Source organism: Durio zibethinus, chromosome 27 (genome assembly GCF_047325235.1).
Source record: "Durio zibethinus cultivar Kanyao isolate XHJ-2024 chromosome 27, ASM4732523v1, whole genome shotgun sequence".
Taxonomy (NCBI): domain Eukaryota; kingdom Viridiplantae; phylum Streptophyta; class Magnoliopsida; order Malvales; family Malvaceae; genus Durio; species Durio zibethinus.
The window spans coordinates 4796613-4809976 of NC_143188.1; the positions used below are offsets into that span (position 1 = coordinate 4796613).

The following is a 13364-nucleotide window of genomic DNA, read 5'->3' on the forward strand; positions in this document are numbered from 1 at the left end:
CAACATATTAGGTGTTGTTTGTTACAAAACTAAGGAATTTAGAATGCTACTGCTTTGCAGAAGCAACCAGCTATTAATCCCATTGAAGAAATTGGGGGCCATATGACCCTCAATAATATCATTGTGGAACACCAATATTTTATTTAGTTCTAACTAAAAAAGTGCTAATAACGCAAAATTTCGCGCATCTTCCTGAAATTCTTCGGTCGCATTGTCCCACTCCATCATTGAACCACCACGTGTGGTGGGCGAAACCTGCATCGCATCAGAATGAACCATGCCTTGAAGCTGTCAAGATTTGGCAATTAGGTCTTGTTGGATTCGATAATACGATATAAATAAAAAAATTTTAATAATTTAAAATTTTAATAAAATTTTATAACTTTGATGAAAATAAAAAATATATTTTATATTTGATGTGTCATATAAATTATAATATATAATTTTTATATTTTATATTAAAGAAATATAAAAGTTAGATAATTTAAAATTTTAATAAAAATTATTTAAATTTGATAAAAATTAAAATATATATTTTATATTTGATATGTTATACAAATTATGATATAATAAATTTTATATTTTATATGTATTAATCATAAAATAAATAAACTACGATACAGTATCCTAAGCAAATCTTTAAAAGATTTAAGACGGTCAAGAATTTTTACACCATGCCATGTGTCATTGACGTGTGGGTCCCTTAAAGCACTTAGATATCACTCCACCACCTTATAAAATGCTGTCCCTGGTCAGTTTCATTACAACAAACCAGAACTAGCATTCTAGGTTGCAACAACTCGTAAGTCTGACATTAATATCTCCAAAGCCGCTCTGATTTGCAGCAATACCAACTTAGTTTTATTGAAATGGAAACAACCGGAGATTATGGCCAGTGCCCACGTCGGGTGCCGGTTCCTCCTTCGAAACCATTTCTCAAGTCTTTACAAACAAGTCTCAAGGAGACTTTCTTCCCTGATGACCCTTTTAGACAGTTCAAGAATCAGCCTACTTCCAGGAAGTTTTTGCTAGGATTTCAATACTTTGTACCAATCCTGGAATGGGCTCCTCGTTACACTTTCGATTTCTTTAAGGCTGATTTGATTGCTGGTATCACTATTGCCAGTCTTGCAGTTCCTCAAGGGATAAGCTACGCAAGTTTGGCTAGCATACCACCCATTATTGGACTTTGTAAGTTCATTTTTTTCCTTTTTTTTCTTTGTTAATGAATAATCATTTACTTTATCTAGCTTAAAATCTGAAATCATGAACCTGGAAAGCAGATTCAAGCTTTGTTCCGCCGCTGATCTATGCCATGTTGGGGAGCTCTAAAGATTTGGCAGTGGGGACTATAGCTGTGGCATCACTTCTAGTATCTTCAATGCTTGGCAAGGAGGTTAGCCCTACTGAGAACCCCAAGCAATATGTTCAGCTAGTCTTCACGGCTACTTTCTTTGCTGGAGTGTTCCAAGCTGCCCTTGGCATCTTAAGGTAAAAGAGTTTACAATTTGTCTTTTTGCCTAAATTTTAATTAAACGGTTAGTTAAGGACAAAGACCGAAGAAAAAAGAATCCAAAGTTTGGCTCAGTTTCATGCAGCTAACATTAAAAATGACATCCAGGGGTTCAAATCAAAGTACCTGCAACTCTTTCTCCTGTCTCTAGGTTATGGCTTCCTATGTAAAAAGAAAAGAAAAAAAAAAACTGAAAAAAAATAGGTAAATAGTTTTCCAAAACAAGCTGATAAATTTCTTGCTTGTTAAAATATTGTAGACTTGGATTTATAGTGGATTTTCTATCACATGCAACCATAGTGGGATTTATGGGTGGAGCAGCCACGATTGTGTGTTTACAGCAATTGAAAGGGATGCTTGGTTTAGTCCATTTCACTCATAAGACTGATCTTGTATCCGTCATGCGCTCAGTTTTCGGCCAAATTCACCAGGTTTACAACCATTTCCTTGATTTTTGCCTAATGACCTTTTTTTTAATATTAGTTGTGTATATGTTACTGTAAATATTGAAATAGTTAAGGTGTTAATTGTATTTGTGGTGGTTGCAGTGGAGATGGGAGAGTGCTGTTCTAGGCTGTTGTTTCCTTTTCTTCCTTCTCTTGACAAGATACTTTGTGAGTTAATCATTACCCTCTTTTATTTATATCATAGACATATAATATCAAGAGTATATACTTATTTACATATTTATAAAATGATAAATATAATATATATAATTACAGGAAAACAAGTTTTCGGCAACGAAAAATTATGGACGAAATCAAAGGTTTTATTAGCCAAAAATTTCGTCCCTTCTTTCTTGTAGTGTATATATAAAATTCTATCAATTTTTATTAGTTGTTTTCATTTTGGGATTAAAAAATTTATACATAAACGTTGGATTCCATGTAGAGCAAGAGAAAGCCAGCATTCTTTTGGATAAACGCCATAGCACCGCTCATTTCTGTTATTCTGGGAAGCCTTCTTGTTTATCTGACGCATGCAGAAAAACATGGCGTTCAAGTGGTCAGTACTCTCTTTGTCTTTTTCCCTCTCTAGATTAATATTTTTAAATGCTTAATTATGTATATTGGTCCCAAATATCTAATAAAAGTTAAAAAGCCCATTTTCATCTATTTTTTAATGCGTGCTACTCTTTTCATCATCACAGCAACACTGGAAAGAGTAGTTATCAACTAAATTCCATGAAAAAACCTAAGAGTTTTGAACTCGACTACAAATTGTCAAGCAAAAATCAAAATCTCTTGCCACAGAAAATTATGTAGCTGCAGGAAATCTCTGCAGGCTGATGAGATGGGTTTTTATGATATGATAAATCATATTTATGAAATTTTTGTCGGTTTTCTCTTTAGATTGGGCATCTGAAGAAAGGGTTGAATCCACCGTCTCTGTCAGAGCTAGCGTTTGGGTCACCCCATTTGATGGCAGCAACCAAAACAGGAATCGTCATTGGTGTCATTGGACTTGCTGTGAGTAATCTCATCATCCTACTTTTTTATGTATTTAAACTTATCAAAAATTAAAAATTAATTATTGAAATTAAAAATTAAATATCCTGCCAATAAACCTCATCACTGTCAGCTTCATCCTCAACCTTTTTTAACACCTCAGTTTTGTCACTAACATTATGCTTCCCTACATTCCAACTTGACAAGGGCTCGTCATCATTTACTTCACTTCAAAAATCAAGGAAAAATAATTATAAATATTAAAATTTAAATATCAAATTATGAAATAAGTAGATTACAATAATACACGAAATAATTTTATTTATTTAATATGAATATATATATATATATATTGGTTTCTTTTCAAAATTATATTTAAATATTTAAAACTCATAACATATATAAAATTTATATATATTGACTTATCATTAAAAAATAAATTTTTTGAAAACAACAAAAAAAAATTATGTCTTTCCTTTGTATATTTTTGTTTATAATAATATTTATACACTTGTAAAATTATATCAAATAAAAATAAATTATGTCTTTTTTTAAAAAAATAAAAATATATATTATTGAATGATAAATTAAATTAAATAATAAAAGAAGTATTAACACATTTTTCACTTGAGTAATCTTGACTAAATTATTATACAAAAATATGAAAAATGTTAGAAAATATATGAAAAAAGAAAAAATAAATTGAAAAATATTATTTTTCATAAGAATGAATCTATAATAACAATAAAATATATCTTAGAAAAAATTTAAAAACAAAAAAAAATTGCAATTGTAATAGAATATACATTAAAAAAAGTTACTGAAAAAATAAAAAAAATTGTTATATAACACATTACATTTGTAGTCTTAAATTTATAAGAGAATTCTTTAGTGGCAATAAAGATTAAATAGATCATTTTTAAAATTTAAAATGAATATAATAAGTGATAAAGATAATATTAAATTTTTTGCATTTATTTGAAATAGAAATTTGATAATTGAAATTCAATTGGATATAATCATTTTGATTATCTTATTATTTAAAGATTTAAGATGAAAATTTTTTGAATTTTCGAAATCTTACATAAAATTACTTGAATTTTTAATGTCTTACATAATTTTTTTAAAAAGATAATTTTTTAAATCAAAATTTTTAAATCAAGATGAAAAAGATGGTTGAAAGATTTGGTTAAACTTAATCTTTGTAATTTTTAAACATATTTGAAAGATTTTGATAATTAAATAAAGTTATTTGGTAAACAACTAAAATTATTTATTAAAAAATTAAAATCCATATTTCATATTTTTAATTTTAGAATATAAATCTCTAAATTGATTTGATTTTCAATTATAATTTGAATAAATTTAAAATTATCTAATTTGTAATTATAAAAAACTATCTCATTTTTTTAAAAAAGCTATCCTATGTGTCATTTAAGAGAGTTGTCTACGTAAATATATATGTTGCAAACTTCTTTATGTATATTGTTATATAATATATATTAGATTGACTTATCTAAAGATATGTCAATTATTTTTATTTAGCGGGGTCCAAATGTTTGGCTTTGTGAAGATATTATTGTGTCATACACCTAATCCTATAACTTCGAAAATAACAAGTAATTTTGTTCATAACAGTTGGATAAAAATGTTCAAATTCGAGTGTTAATTTTGAGGTTGGTTGTGATAAATGTTATACAGGAAGGAATTGCAGTGGGGAGAACCTTTGCCATGTTCAAGAACTACCACATTGATGGAAATAAGGAGATGATAGCCTTTGGGATGATGAACATTGCTGGCTCTTGCGCTTCTTGTTTCTTGAATGCAGGTACTGATCATGCCCTGTTTGACTTTAAATTGGGCTAAACGAGGTTTAGCCATTTAAAAATCTAAAACAAGGCCTGATCCCCTTAACCCCTTTGACCCATGAAAAAATGCTCCTAGTACTACAAATACCCATAAGTACTTTTGCATAAAATTTTGATCTGTTGTTTCAGGACCATTTTCTAGAACCGCAGTGAACTTCAATGCGGGAAGCAAAAGTGCAGTCTCCAACATTGTCATGGCAACAGCAGTGATGTTCACATTGTTATTTCTAACACCATTGTTCCGTTACACTCCTCTTGTGGTGCTTTCCTCCATAATTACAACTGCCATGCTTGGCCTTCTTGACTATGAAGCTGCTCTCCACCTTTGGAAAATTGACAAATTTGACTTTTTCATCTGCTGGGGGGCATATCTTGGCGTTGTCCTTGGCAGTGTTGAGACTGGTTTAGTCATTGCGGTAAGTATAGTTAAATATTGCAATTTTAAAACCAAACCATGCATATATCAGCAATTATAAGTTACATAAAATCATTTATGCAACTTCTATTACCACTGCAGATCACCGTTTCCTTGCTACGGATTCTTCTATTTGTGGCGAGGCCTAAAACAATTGTTCTAGGCAATCTTCCAAACTCTGGTATCTTTAGAAGTATGGATCAATACCCGATTGCGAACAATGTTCCAGGGATTCTCATACTTCAGATAGATGCGCCTGTTTACTTTGCCAATGCAAGCTATCTAAGAGAAAGGTAAGCAAAAACTTTCATAAGCTACCTAGCGTGGTTAGGAAGGTAAGATGATTATGAACACAACTTAACTCGATTTATACACTTATTCTTAAAAAGATCCAATAAATTTAATATTTAAATCCTAACACCTGTAATTATTTTCTATATAATTCATCTTGCCACTATCCTTTTTTCAGGATCTCGAGATTGATTTATGAAGAGGAAGACAGGTTAAAATCTGCAGGAGAAACAAGCTTACACTGTGTCATATTAGATTTGAGTGGTAAGTGAAGTCACAAAAACATAAGAAAAACAAGAACTTACATATAACTATTACTTCTAACAATCAAGCAAAAAATTTTACAGCCGTAGCAAGCATTGATACGAGTGGGATCAGCATGCTTGAAGAAGTCAAGAAGAATGTTGATAGAAGAGACTTAAAGGTGTAAACTTTTTTCTGCAACAAATTTCAGTTTTAGAGTTCTTCTCACTTATAAGTTTGTTAGCTTAAATGACATGTATTGTCATTGATTTCAGCTTGCATTAGCCAATCCACAAAGTGAGGTGATAAAGAAGCTAGACAAGTCCAAACTCATCGACAAGATCGGTCAAGAATGGATCTACCTGACAGTAGGAGAGGCTGTTGCAGCTTGTAATTTCATGCTACACACATGCAAGTCGAATCCTGTTGCAGTTGACTATAATGCACTAGATAACAATGTCTAATATTTAATCAATTAGAAGAATGAACTTCTCAATGCTAACTAAACAGATCTTTGCTGCTATCATCCACCTTTTTTGGTTGATGAAGAAGAGGAAAAGAGAAGAAATTTTTGAAGAAGTGCTTGAGCATAAGCTTTGTAATATTATACATGAAATATGATATGTAATTCTCACCAAAACCAAGATCCTAGTGCGATCCTTCTCTGCTTAACTAATGTTTACTACTGGAATCAAAGCAATAACACTTAAACAGTTAAATTTGGAAAACAGGAGTAAATTCTCATCTTGTGCTAGAACAAGATATCATATCATTGTTCCTGTTCTCACTCAACTCCTACGCATCTGACATTATGCACAAACTACTATGGTCCTAACAATCATGAACATACAGATTCATAGATCACCTTCATATATGGTTCAAGCAGGTTTACGACCAGGCCAGACCTCAGAAACAAGATTAAAAGCTAAAGAAGTTGACAACAGAACATACAAGCGTAAATGGATTATTATAGTTTACAATAATAATGCAATGTAAAAGGTAAGCAGCAGGAGATAAATGAGCTAAAGAAATTGATGCGTAAATCAGTAGGAAACGAGTCAAAACTACAGTAGCCCTTCTTGATCACCTCCTAGATATAATTACTACACAAAATAATATGATCTACACCAACTAGCTTTGTTGTTATTCCAACATGTACCAGGAGTATGGAACCAGAATCAAGCATAAAACTGCCCAAGCGCTGTAACTGTTGAAAACCAAATATTATAACACAATTTCACCCATAAAATGCATTGAGTCAAAGAGACCTGTAAACTTCTTTAAAAATTTTCAAAATCAAGAATATGAATGCTATGTGACTTTGAAAAGCACCTAGTTGCAAATTTTCACACCTAAAAAGAAATTCATATCCAGCTCAAAGCAACAAAGAAGCACACTATGCTGTCAGTTCTTTTCTGAATATGTGAACCTTCCAATCAAGTCCACTAGCTATGCTAATTCCTTCAGCCAAAGACAAACTCTTGAAGAATGGGACAGCTTTTCTTTGAATAGGCATGGAAGCACTTCATGTGCACCTATATCTAGAACCTCTGGATCCCTGGAATATACGAAGGCGTTCAGGCTCAAATTGTTTACAAATAAGTAAAATTTCAGTAAAGGAGTAATCACTTTCATATAATAAATTTTTACCAAATCATATCTAATATATTGTTGAAGCATTAGGATCAAATAGAACAGATCAAGCACACTGATTTTCCATTTGAGACTTTTGAAAAGTAGCAATCCAAACTAAAAGATTAAGACTGATGTAAAAGGAAACCAATACAATCACTCTCTACCATTTCGTCAGATAAAAATAAACCTATTTATGCAAATACATGAGTTTTTAAATTTATCTACCACCATAGAACATCTCTTTGCCCATCCCTAACTCATGGGGTATGCAAAATATAGTGCAGAATCAATGTAAAAGTTCCATAAGGGAGCAAATTGTTCAAATAACATGCTGCCAGGGAAGCAAAATGCATGAAAATTGACAAGCCAGCTAATGTACTGTCTCTTCTTTTAACAGATTGGCAGATATTGGAGAGAACGAATTCTCCCACCACAATTTCAGGGGAACATGCTCATACCACAAGTAACAAGACATATTTCAACTGTAATGGTAATTTTAGCAATTTAAAATTCTAAAGTTGCATTGATCAGCCATACCTTTATTATGAATGAGATTGTACGCATGCATAAAGAGAGAGAGACAGAGAGAGAAAGAACCTGCATAACGTCTTCCCCACCTCATTGGAACTTGAAATAAACCATAGTTTTCATAAGAGTGGTGACTCAAATTGAACAAAAAAACCCATCATGTTGCCCATGTCTCCACTTCCTTGAGCCTTGACCCTCGACCCTTGACCCAAGACCCTTGTAAACCAGCAAAGATGGCATTGAATCAAAGGTGCTTCTAGCCCTGAATCTTGTACCATGCACCGAATAAACCATTAAATAAACTTATGTGATTAGATCCTTCAAGCATAACTTAGATCAGTTGGTAGATCAAAGGTTAGGATTTGTTAACTGAGCAATAAATTGTGAATCAGCCCTAAGCTGCCTCACTACTGTTAAAAGAAATGACTAAAACTTCACAAAATCAAGAAGCACTAATCTATTCCATGAAGAACAAATAGAAGATGAAACATAATGTAAAAAAAAAGACATATACTTAGCTTGAACAATTAGCCATAATTTTTAAAGATTATAAACTGCAATGAATAATAATCAGAACTATTACTCTTTTTCTTTTCATTATAGATAGATAGATAGCCAAGATCTCCAGCACTTCAAGTCTTCAACCAACTGTACCGACTTAAAATTTGTTAGTTTATCTAAATTATTATACAACCTTTAGAAAAATTACTATACCATCATTACATTCCTTGTGCTGGAGAAAATGGAAAAAGGTGAACAACAAAGACAGATTTTGCAAATTAAAGTAGCATTTGAGAGTACCCAACCGCATGCGATGGTTGTCCACAAGCTAGGTCTCTATAGCAATTTATAAAAATTATGAAAAAGTTACCTGTGGATAAGCTATGATATTTTTGGGTGCAACTAAGCAAGCTGCTCCAGCAAAAGAATCTTCAGCATATTGCCTAAGAAATGAAAAACAACTGCTGTGTGTGTGGGGTGATTCAAATGCCTGGCAAAAGAGGGAAGATACAAATTTTCATTATATATGGTTGGGAACCTTTTTTCTTTTAATTTTGTTATAATATACAATAGATAGCTATTTAATTCCAATTTCTAGGACTTGGTTGTAATATTTATTAAGTAGTTTCAAAAGTCTTATACCTTGCCAATGTTGAAAACTGGAGCACATTTTTCAGTCTGGGTCCTCTCCTTATCAAGGAGGAAGTAGACTCTAGTATCCACTTTCGAAGTCTCATGCCATGATTTTACAGCTGTTTCCATTTTCTCAACAAGAAAAGAAAACATGTCGTTCTGACATTCTTCAGCTCCATACTTTTCAGATTGCAAAAAGAGAGGCCAATTTTTTTGTCAAGAGGTATACTGAAAAGAATCCTACTTATGATATCAAAACTCTACACCAGTAGGTGAGAATTTTACTGGAATCATCTTAGCTGACAACCATTCAGAATCAAGAAAAGAAAACTGAACCCATAATCAAACCAAGATCAAATGTTAGAGTAGATTAGTTTGATAGAATATATTGCAAACATGGACAAGCAATACATAATCATAAAAATAAAGGAAAAAGTAAACAAGTAAATTACACACACACGCATATTGTGTGGAAATCATAACACTTGGCTCAATGAACTCACCATTTCAGATTTCAGCGTTTCCAAGCTTTTTGCCATATCTACATTGGATAGCAAGTTTTGCACTTCTTGAGCTCACTTTTTATCTTTTGCAAGCTGGGAAAGCCTCTTAATTTTTCTTGATACTTCTGCACTTTGTCAGTTGCATTGCAAAGCTATTTGGAAGGCAGCTAAAGCTTATAATAAATGAATATTAGAAATATGAGCAGCATAAAACAAATACCATTGTCTCTTTATCAAGGTTTGGAGGAAGGAGCTAGGAACTTTCATCATATCGTTCCATGGCCTCTAATATGCATCCTTTTCGAAAATATCCCTAAACATATACCAAAAACACAAATTAAATAATTAAAATTTGATGACTAACTAAATGCAATCTCCATAGGCCATGCCACCAACACCACCCCACCCCACCCCCCGCGGAAAAAAAAAATGCTTTCTTCCACAGTTTATCATAGCACAACAAATGGTTAATAAAGCGAGATTAACACCATATGTTTCAAAACAAAAATAAATGTCTTAATTGTCAAGATTCTCAACAATTATATTAAGGACATGACGTTTGAACCACAGAAAGACTAAAAAGAAAAATCAAACAACTTCAAGTGGAACACAATGGGCAGCCAGCAAATAGAAGAAAACCCACTTTAACTAATAAGTTAGCAGGTTTTAACATTAATCCTGGATAGCATTTAACAAGACTCAAACAGTAAGGGAGCAGTTTACAACCAACCCCCGATTGAACTTAGATAAAAGTCTCAAAACCTCAACTAATCAAACCTGAAGTCATTAAATTTACCTATAAAGAGTAGGATTAGAAAGGTCTCGCTTAATGGCCTGAGTGTAAAGACCAGCAGTTTTGAGGTAGTTCCCAGCCTTGAAAAATTCATCTCCTTTATCCTTCAATGACATCTCTTCAGACCCCCCTTTACCAGATCCTACCTCCGCGTCTGCCATCCTTTTCAATAACACAGAGAATGAAACATAGGTGATATTTTAATCTCTCTTTTCGGTATTTTTATTTGTCGTTTCTAGGTTTAACAGTAGACAGATGATTTTGATTTTTAACGGGTTTGGAGGTTCTTCGTCGGGGAGATGCGTCAGATTCGGAGCTATAACACATTGAACATCATTTCAGTTGAAAATTTTAAGTTACTGAGTTATTAGATTCTTTATATATTTATATATATATATATATATATATAAACATCTCAATTTTAATTTTTTAGTGATATAAAATTTTTTATTTTTATGTGAATTTATTTCAACAATTTTCGTTGTTCAAGTTTGGATCAAGTTTCGATTTTGAATATAAGTAAATTTTATTAATATCTTTTTTTAAATCAAATAACACATTTTTGAATATAAATAAATTTAAATATTTTTAATACATTTTAAACTCGATTATAATACTCAATTTTACTATTTAAATTATCTTGTTATCCCTCAAATTTACACTCTAATTAACTCAATACATCACTTCCATTTTTGCGAGCCTCATTGGAGCCTGAAGGAGCCTTGGCATCCCCAAATTTTGTAAAATCTTTAATGTTAAGGGATAATCAAATCTCAAATAAGGAGCTATTTAGACAATTTTTTCTATTAACGAACCTAATTATCATAGCTTAAAAAACTGGCGGCTTATAAAACCAATTGTTGGTAATAAAATTTTAACTTTCTTAACTTTTAAAAAGTTCGTAATTTATTATTATAAAAAAAAAGGACACTGATCCTAGTATTTATCACTTTTTCATACGAGAGCATAATGTGCTTCTTTATATCAGTACGTGTTGAAAGGTAATTACATAAACAATTGTTTCTAGTGCTCTTCAATCCTTTAATATATATTATATTATATATATTATAATTATTTTATATATTTAAATTTAATTTAATTAACTCTCACATTAAAATCATTATTTGTTAATTTTATGTTTTATTTTTAATTTAAGTTTAATAATTGTAATTTATGAGAAATTAAAATTACATTATTATTTGTCTATTTATTATATCCATAATCATTATTCATAAACTCTTAAAAATAATAGATTTATAATAAATATTAAATCACATTCATGCAAAGTTCAAAAGAAAAAAATTAACTTTTTAGTTTTTGTTGTTCTCGACAAGATTATAACTTTTCAACCAAATAGCAAATCATATACATACATATATATATATATATATTAATTATATTATAACATATATAATTATCAATAGCAATTGTTGATGTAGATGTTTATGTTTATAGTTTTTTTTTTTACATGTAAGATCATTTTTAAAATTTTTCATTATAATGATACATAAGATATTTATCAATTTTAAATTATTTATAAAAAGTATATTTTAAAAATGATTAAATTATCTAAAATTTTAAAATTTAATAAAAAACCAATATAAATTTTAATGAAATTTCTTCCTCCTATACATCACATCATCTTAATTCAATTTAAAACTAATTTTAAAGTAATTTAATTTTTTCAATTTATCTGGAGTTAACAAGAATATTTAAATTTATCACAACTTTTAAAAATATTATTTAATATCTTTAATATTTTTGATAAATAATTTTTGCATTATCTTTAGCTTTTAAATATATTTCACAAAAAATGTGAAAAAAATATATAAATACCAAAACAATGTCAAGAAAGTTTCTTTATACATCACCTCATCTTAATTTAAAATTAATTTTAAAGTAATTTATCTTTTTCAATATATCTGCAGTTAACATAAGTATTTAAATTTATCATAATTTTTAAAAATATTATTTAATGTCTTTAATATTTTTTTGTAAATAATCTTTATATTATCTTCAGCTTTTAAATATATTTCACAAAGAAAATATGAAAAAATATATATATACACTAAAACAACTTCAGGAAAATTTTTCGTATACATAAAGTTTCTCCTATATATTACTTCATCTTAATTTAAAATCAATTTTAAAGTAATTTATCTTTTCTAATTTATTTGCAGTTAATATGAGTATTTAAATTTATAACAACTTTTAAAAATATTATTTAATATCTTTAATATTTTTTTATAAATAATTCTTGTATTATCTTCAGCTTTTTACATATATTTCACAAAGGAAATGTGAAAATATATATATATATATAAATACTAGAACAACTTCAGGAAGCCCTAAATGTTGGTAATTCTTAATTATATAGCTTTCTTAATGTCCTACTAAGCTAAATATATTTTTCCTTATTATTAATTTACTTTTTCTTTTTATTAATCTATTCTTGCTATAAGAAGTAACATTTTTTTATGATATGTATTATTTCATTAAACATATTATTCACTCGATCAGGTATGAAGTACTATTTCATTAAACATACTATTCACTCAATCAGGTATGAAGTACTATTTCACTAAACATACTATTCATTCTAACAGGTAGGATTTTTTTTTCAAATCAATTGTAATATGTTTTTTAACTATAATATTTTTTAAAAAAAATTACAAAAACTATAAAAACACATATGTTCTTATATTCTAACCGACATTATTTGCAGACCTTTTGTTTTTTTACAAATTCTTCATTCAATCAAATAATATATTTTATGTTTTAACTAATTATTTATTCAATATTCTTCATTCGTATAAAATAAAAATGATGCTCTAATTAATTGATATAATAGAAATATATGCCCTAGATAGAAACTTATGTGCCAATTGTACATTCAAATAAGGAATAATTTCTTAACTCATATCTTCATTGTGAACCATGTAACATAATTTCAAATCAGGATATTATTTTTCATAAAAAAATAAAATTAAAAA

At 29.6% G+C, this 13364-nt stretch overlaps 2 protein-coding genes and 1 long non-coding RNA gene across 8 annotated transcripts; 1 reads left to right on the forward strand and 2 right to left on the reverse strand.

Annotated features, from left to right (window-relative positions):
• Positions 1–764: 764 nt before the first annotated feature.
• LOC111279822 (sulfate transporter 3.1-like) lies at positions 765–6497 on the forward strand. Its single transcript, XM_022866876.2, has 12 exons — positions 765–1191; positions 1284–1491; positions 1773–1944; positions 2062–2127; positions 2405–2518; positions 2866–2982; positions 4663–4789; positions 4959–5245; positions 5347–5537; positions 5714–5799; positions 5883–5959; positions 6054–6497. Exons 1-12 carry the CDS (start codon positions 870–872, stop codon positions 6240–6242), a joined length of 1956 nt encoding a protein of 651 aa, XP_022722611.1. The 5' UTR covers positions 765–869; the 3' UTR covers positions 6243–6497.
• Positions 5403–5976, reverse strand: LOC149510863 (uncharacterized). The gene is made up of 3 exons (XR_016334596.1): positions 5841–5976; positions 5666–5754; positions 5403–5526 (listed from the first exon to the last, which is right to left on the reverse strand). It is a non-coding gene; the product is annotated as an uncharacterized LOC149510863 (long non-coding RNA).
• A 299-nt stretch (positions 6498–6796) lies between the features above and the next one.
• On the reverse strand, positions 6797–10715 carry LOC149510864 (uncharacterized). 6 transcript variants are annotated; one of them, XM_089756212.1, is made up of 7 exons: positions 10375–10539; positions 9799–9891; positions 9579–9703; positions 9085–9255; positions 8813–8932; positions 8011–8209; positions 6797–7336 (listed from the first exon to the last, which is right to left on the reverse strand). In XM_089756212.1, exons 3-6 carry the CDS (start codon positions 9612–9614, stop codon positions 8198–8200), a joined length of 339 nt encoding a protein of 112 aa, XP_089612338.1. In that variant the 5' UTR covers positions 9615–9703; positions 9799–9891; positions 10375–10539; the 3' UTR covers positions 6797–7336; positions 8011–8197. The 6 variants fall into 6 exon arrangements, with proteins under 6 accessions (XP_089612338.1, XP_089612342.1, XP_089612343.1 ...); XM_089756216.1 differs by having other exon boundaries at positions 9085–9405; XM_089756213.1 differs by having other exon boundaries at positions 6981–7336; positions 8011–8203.
• Positions 10716–13364: the final 2649 nt, after the last annotated feature.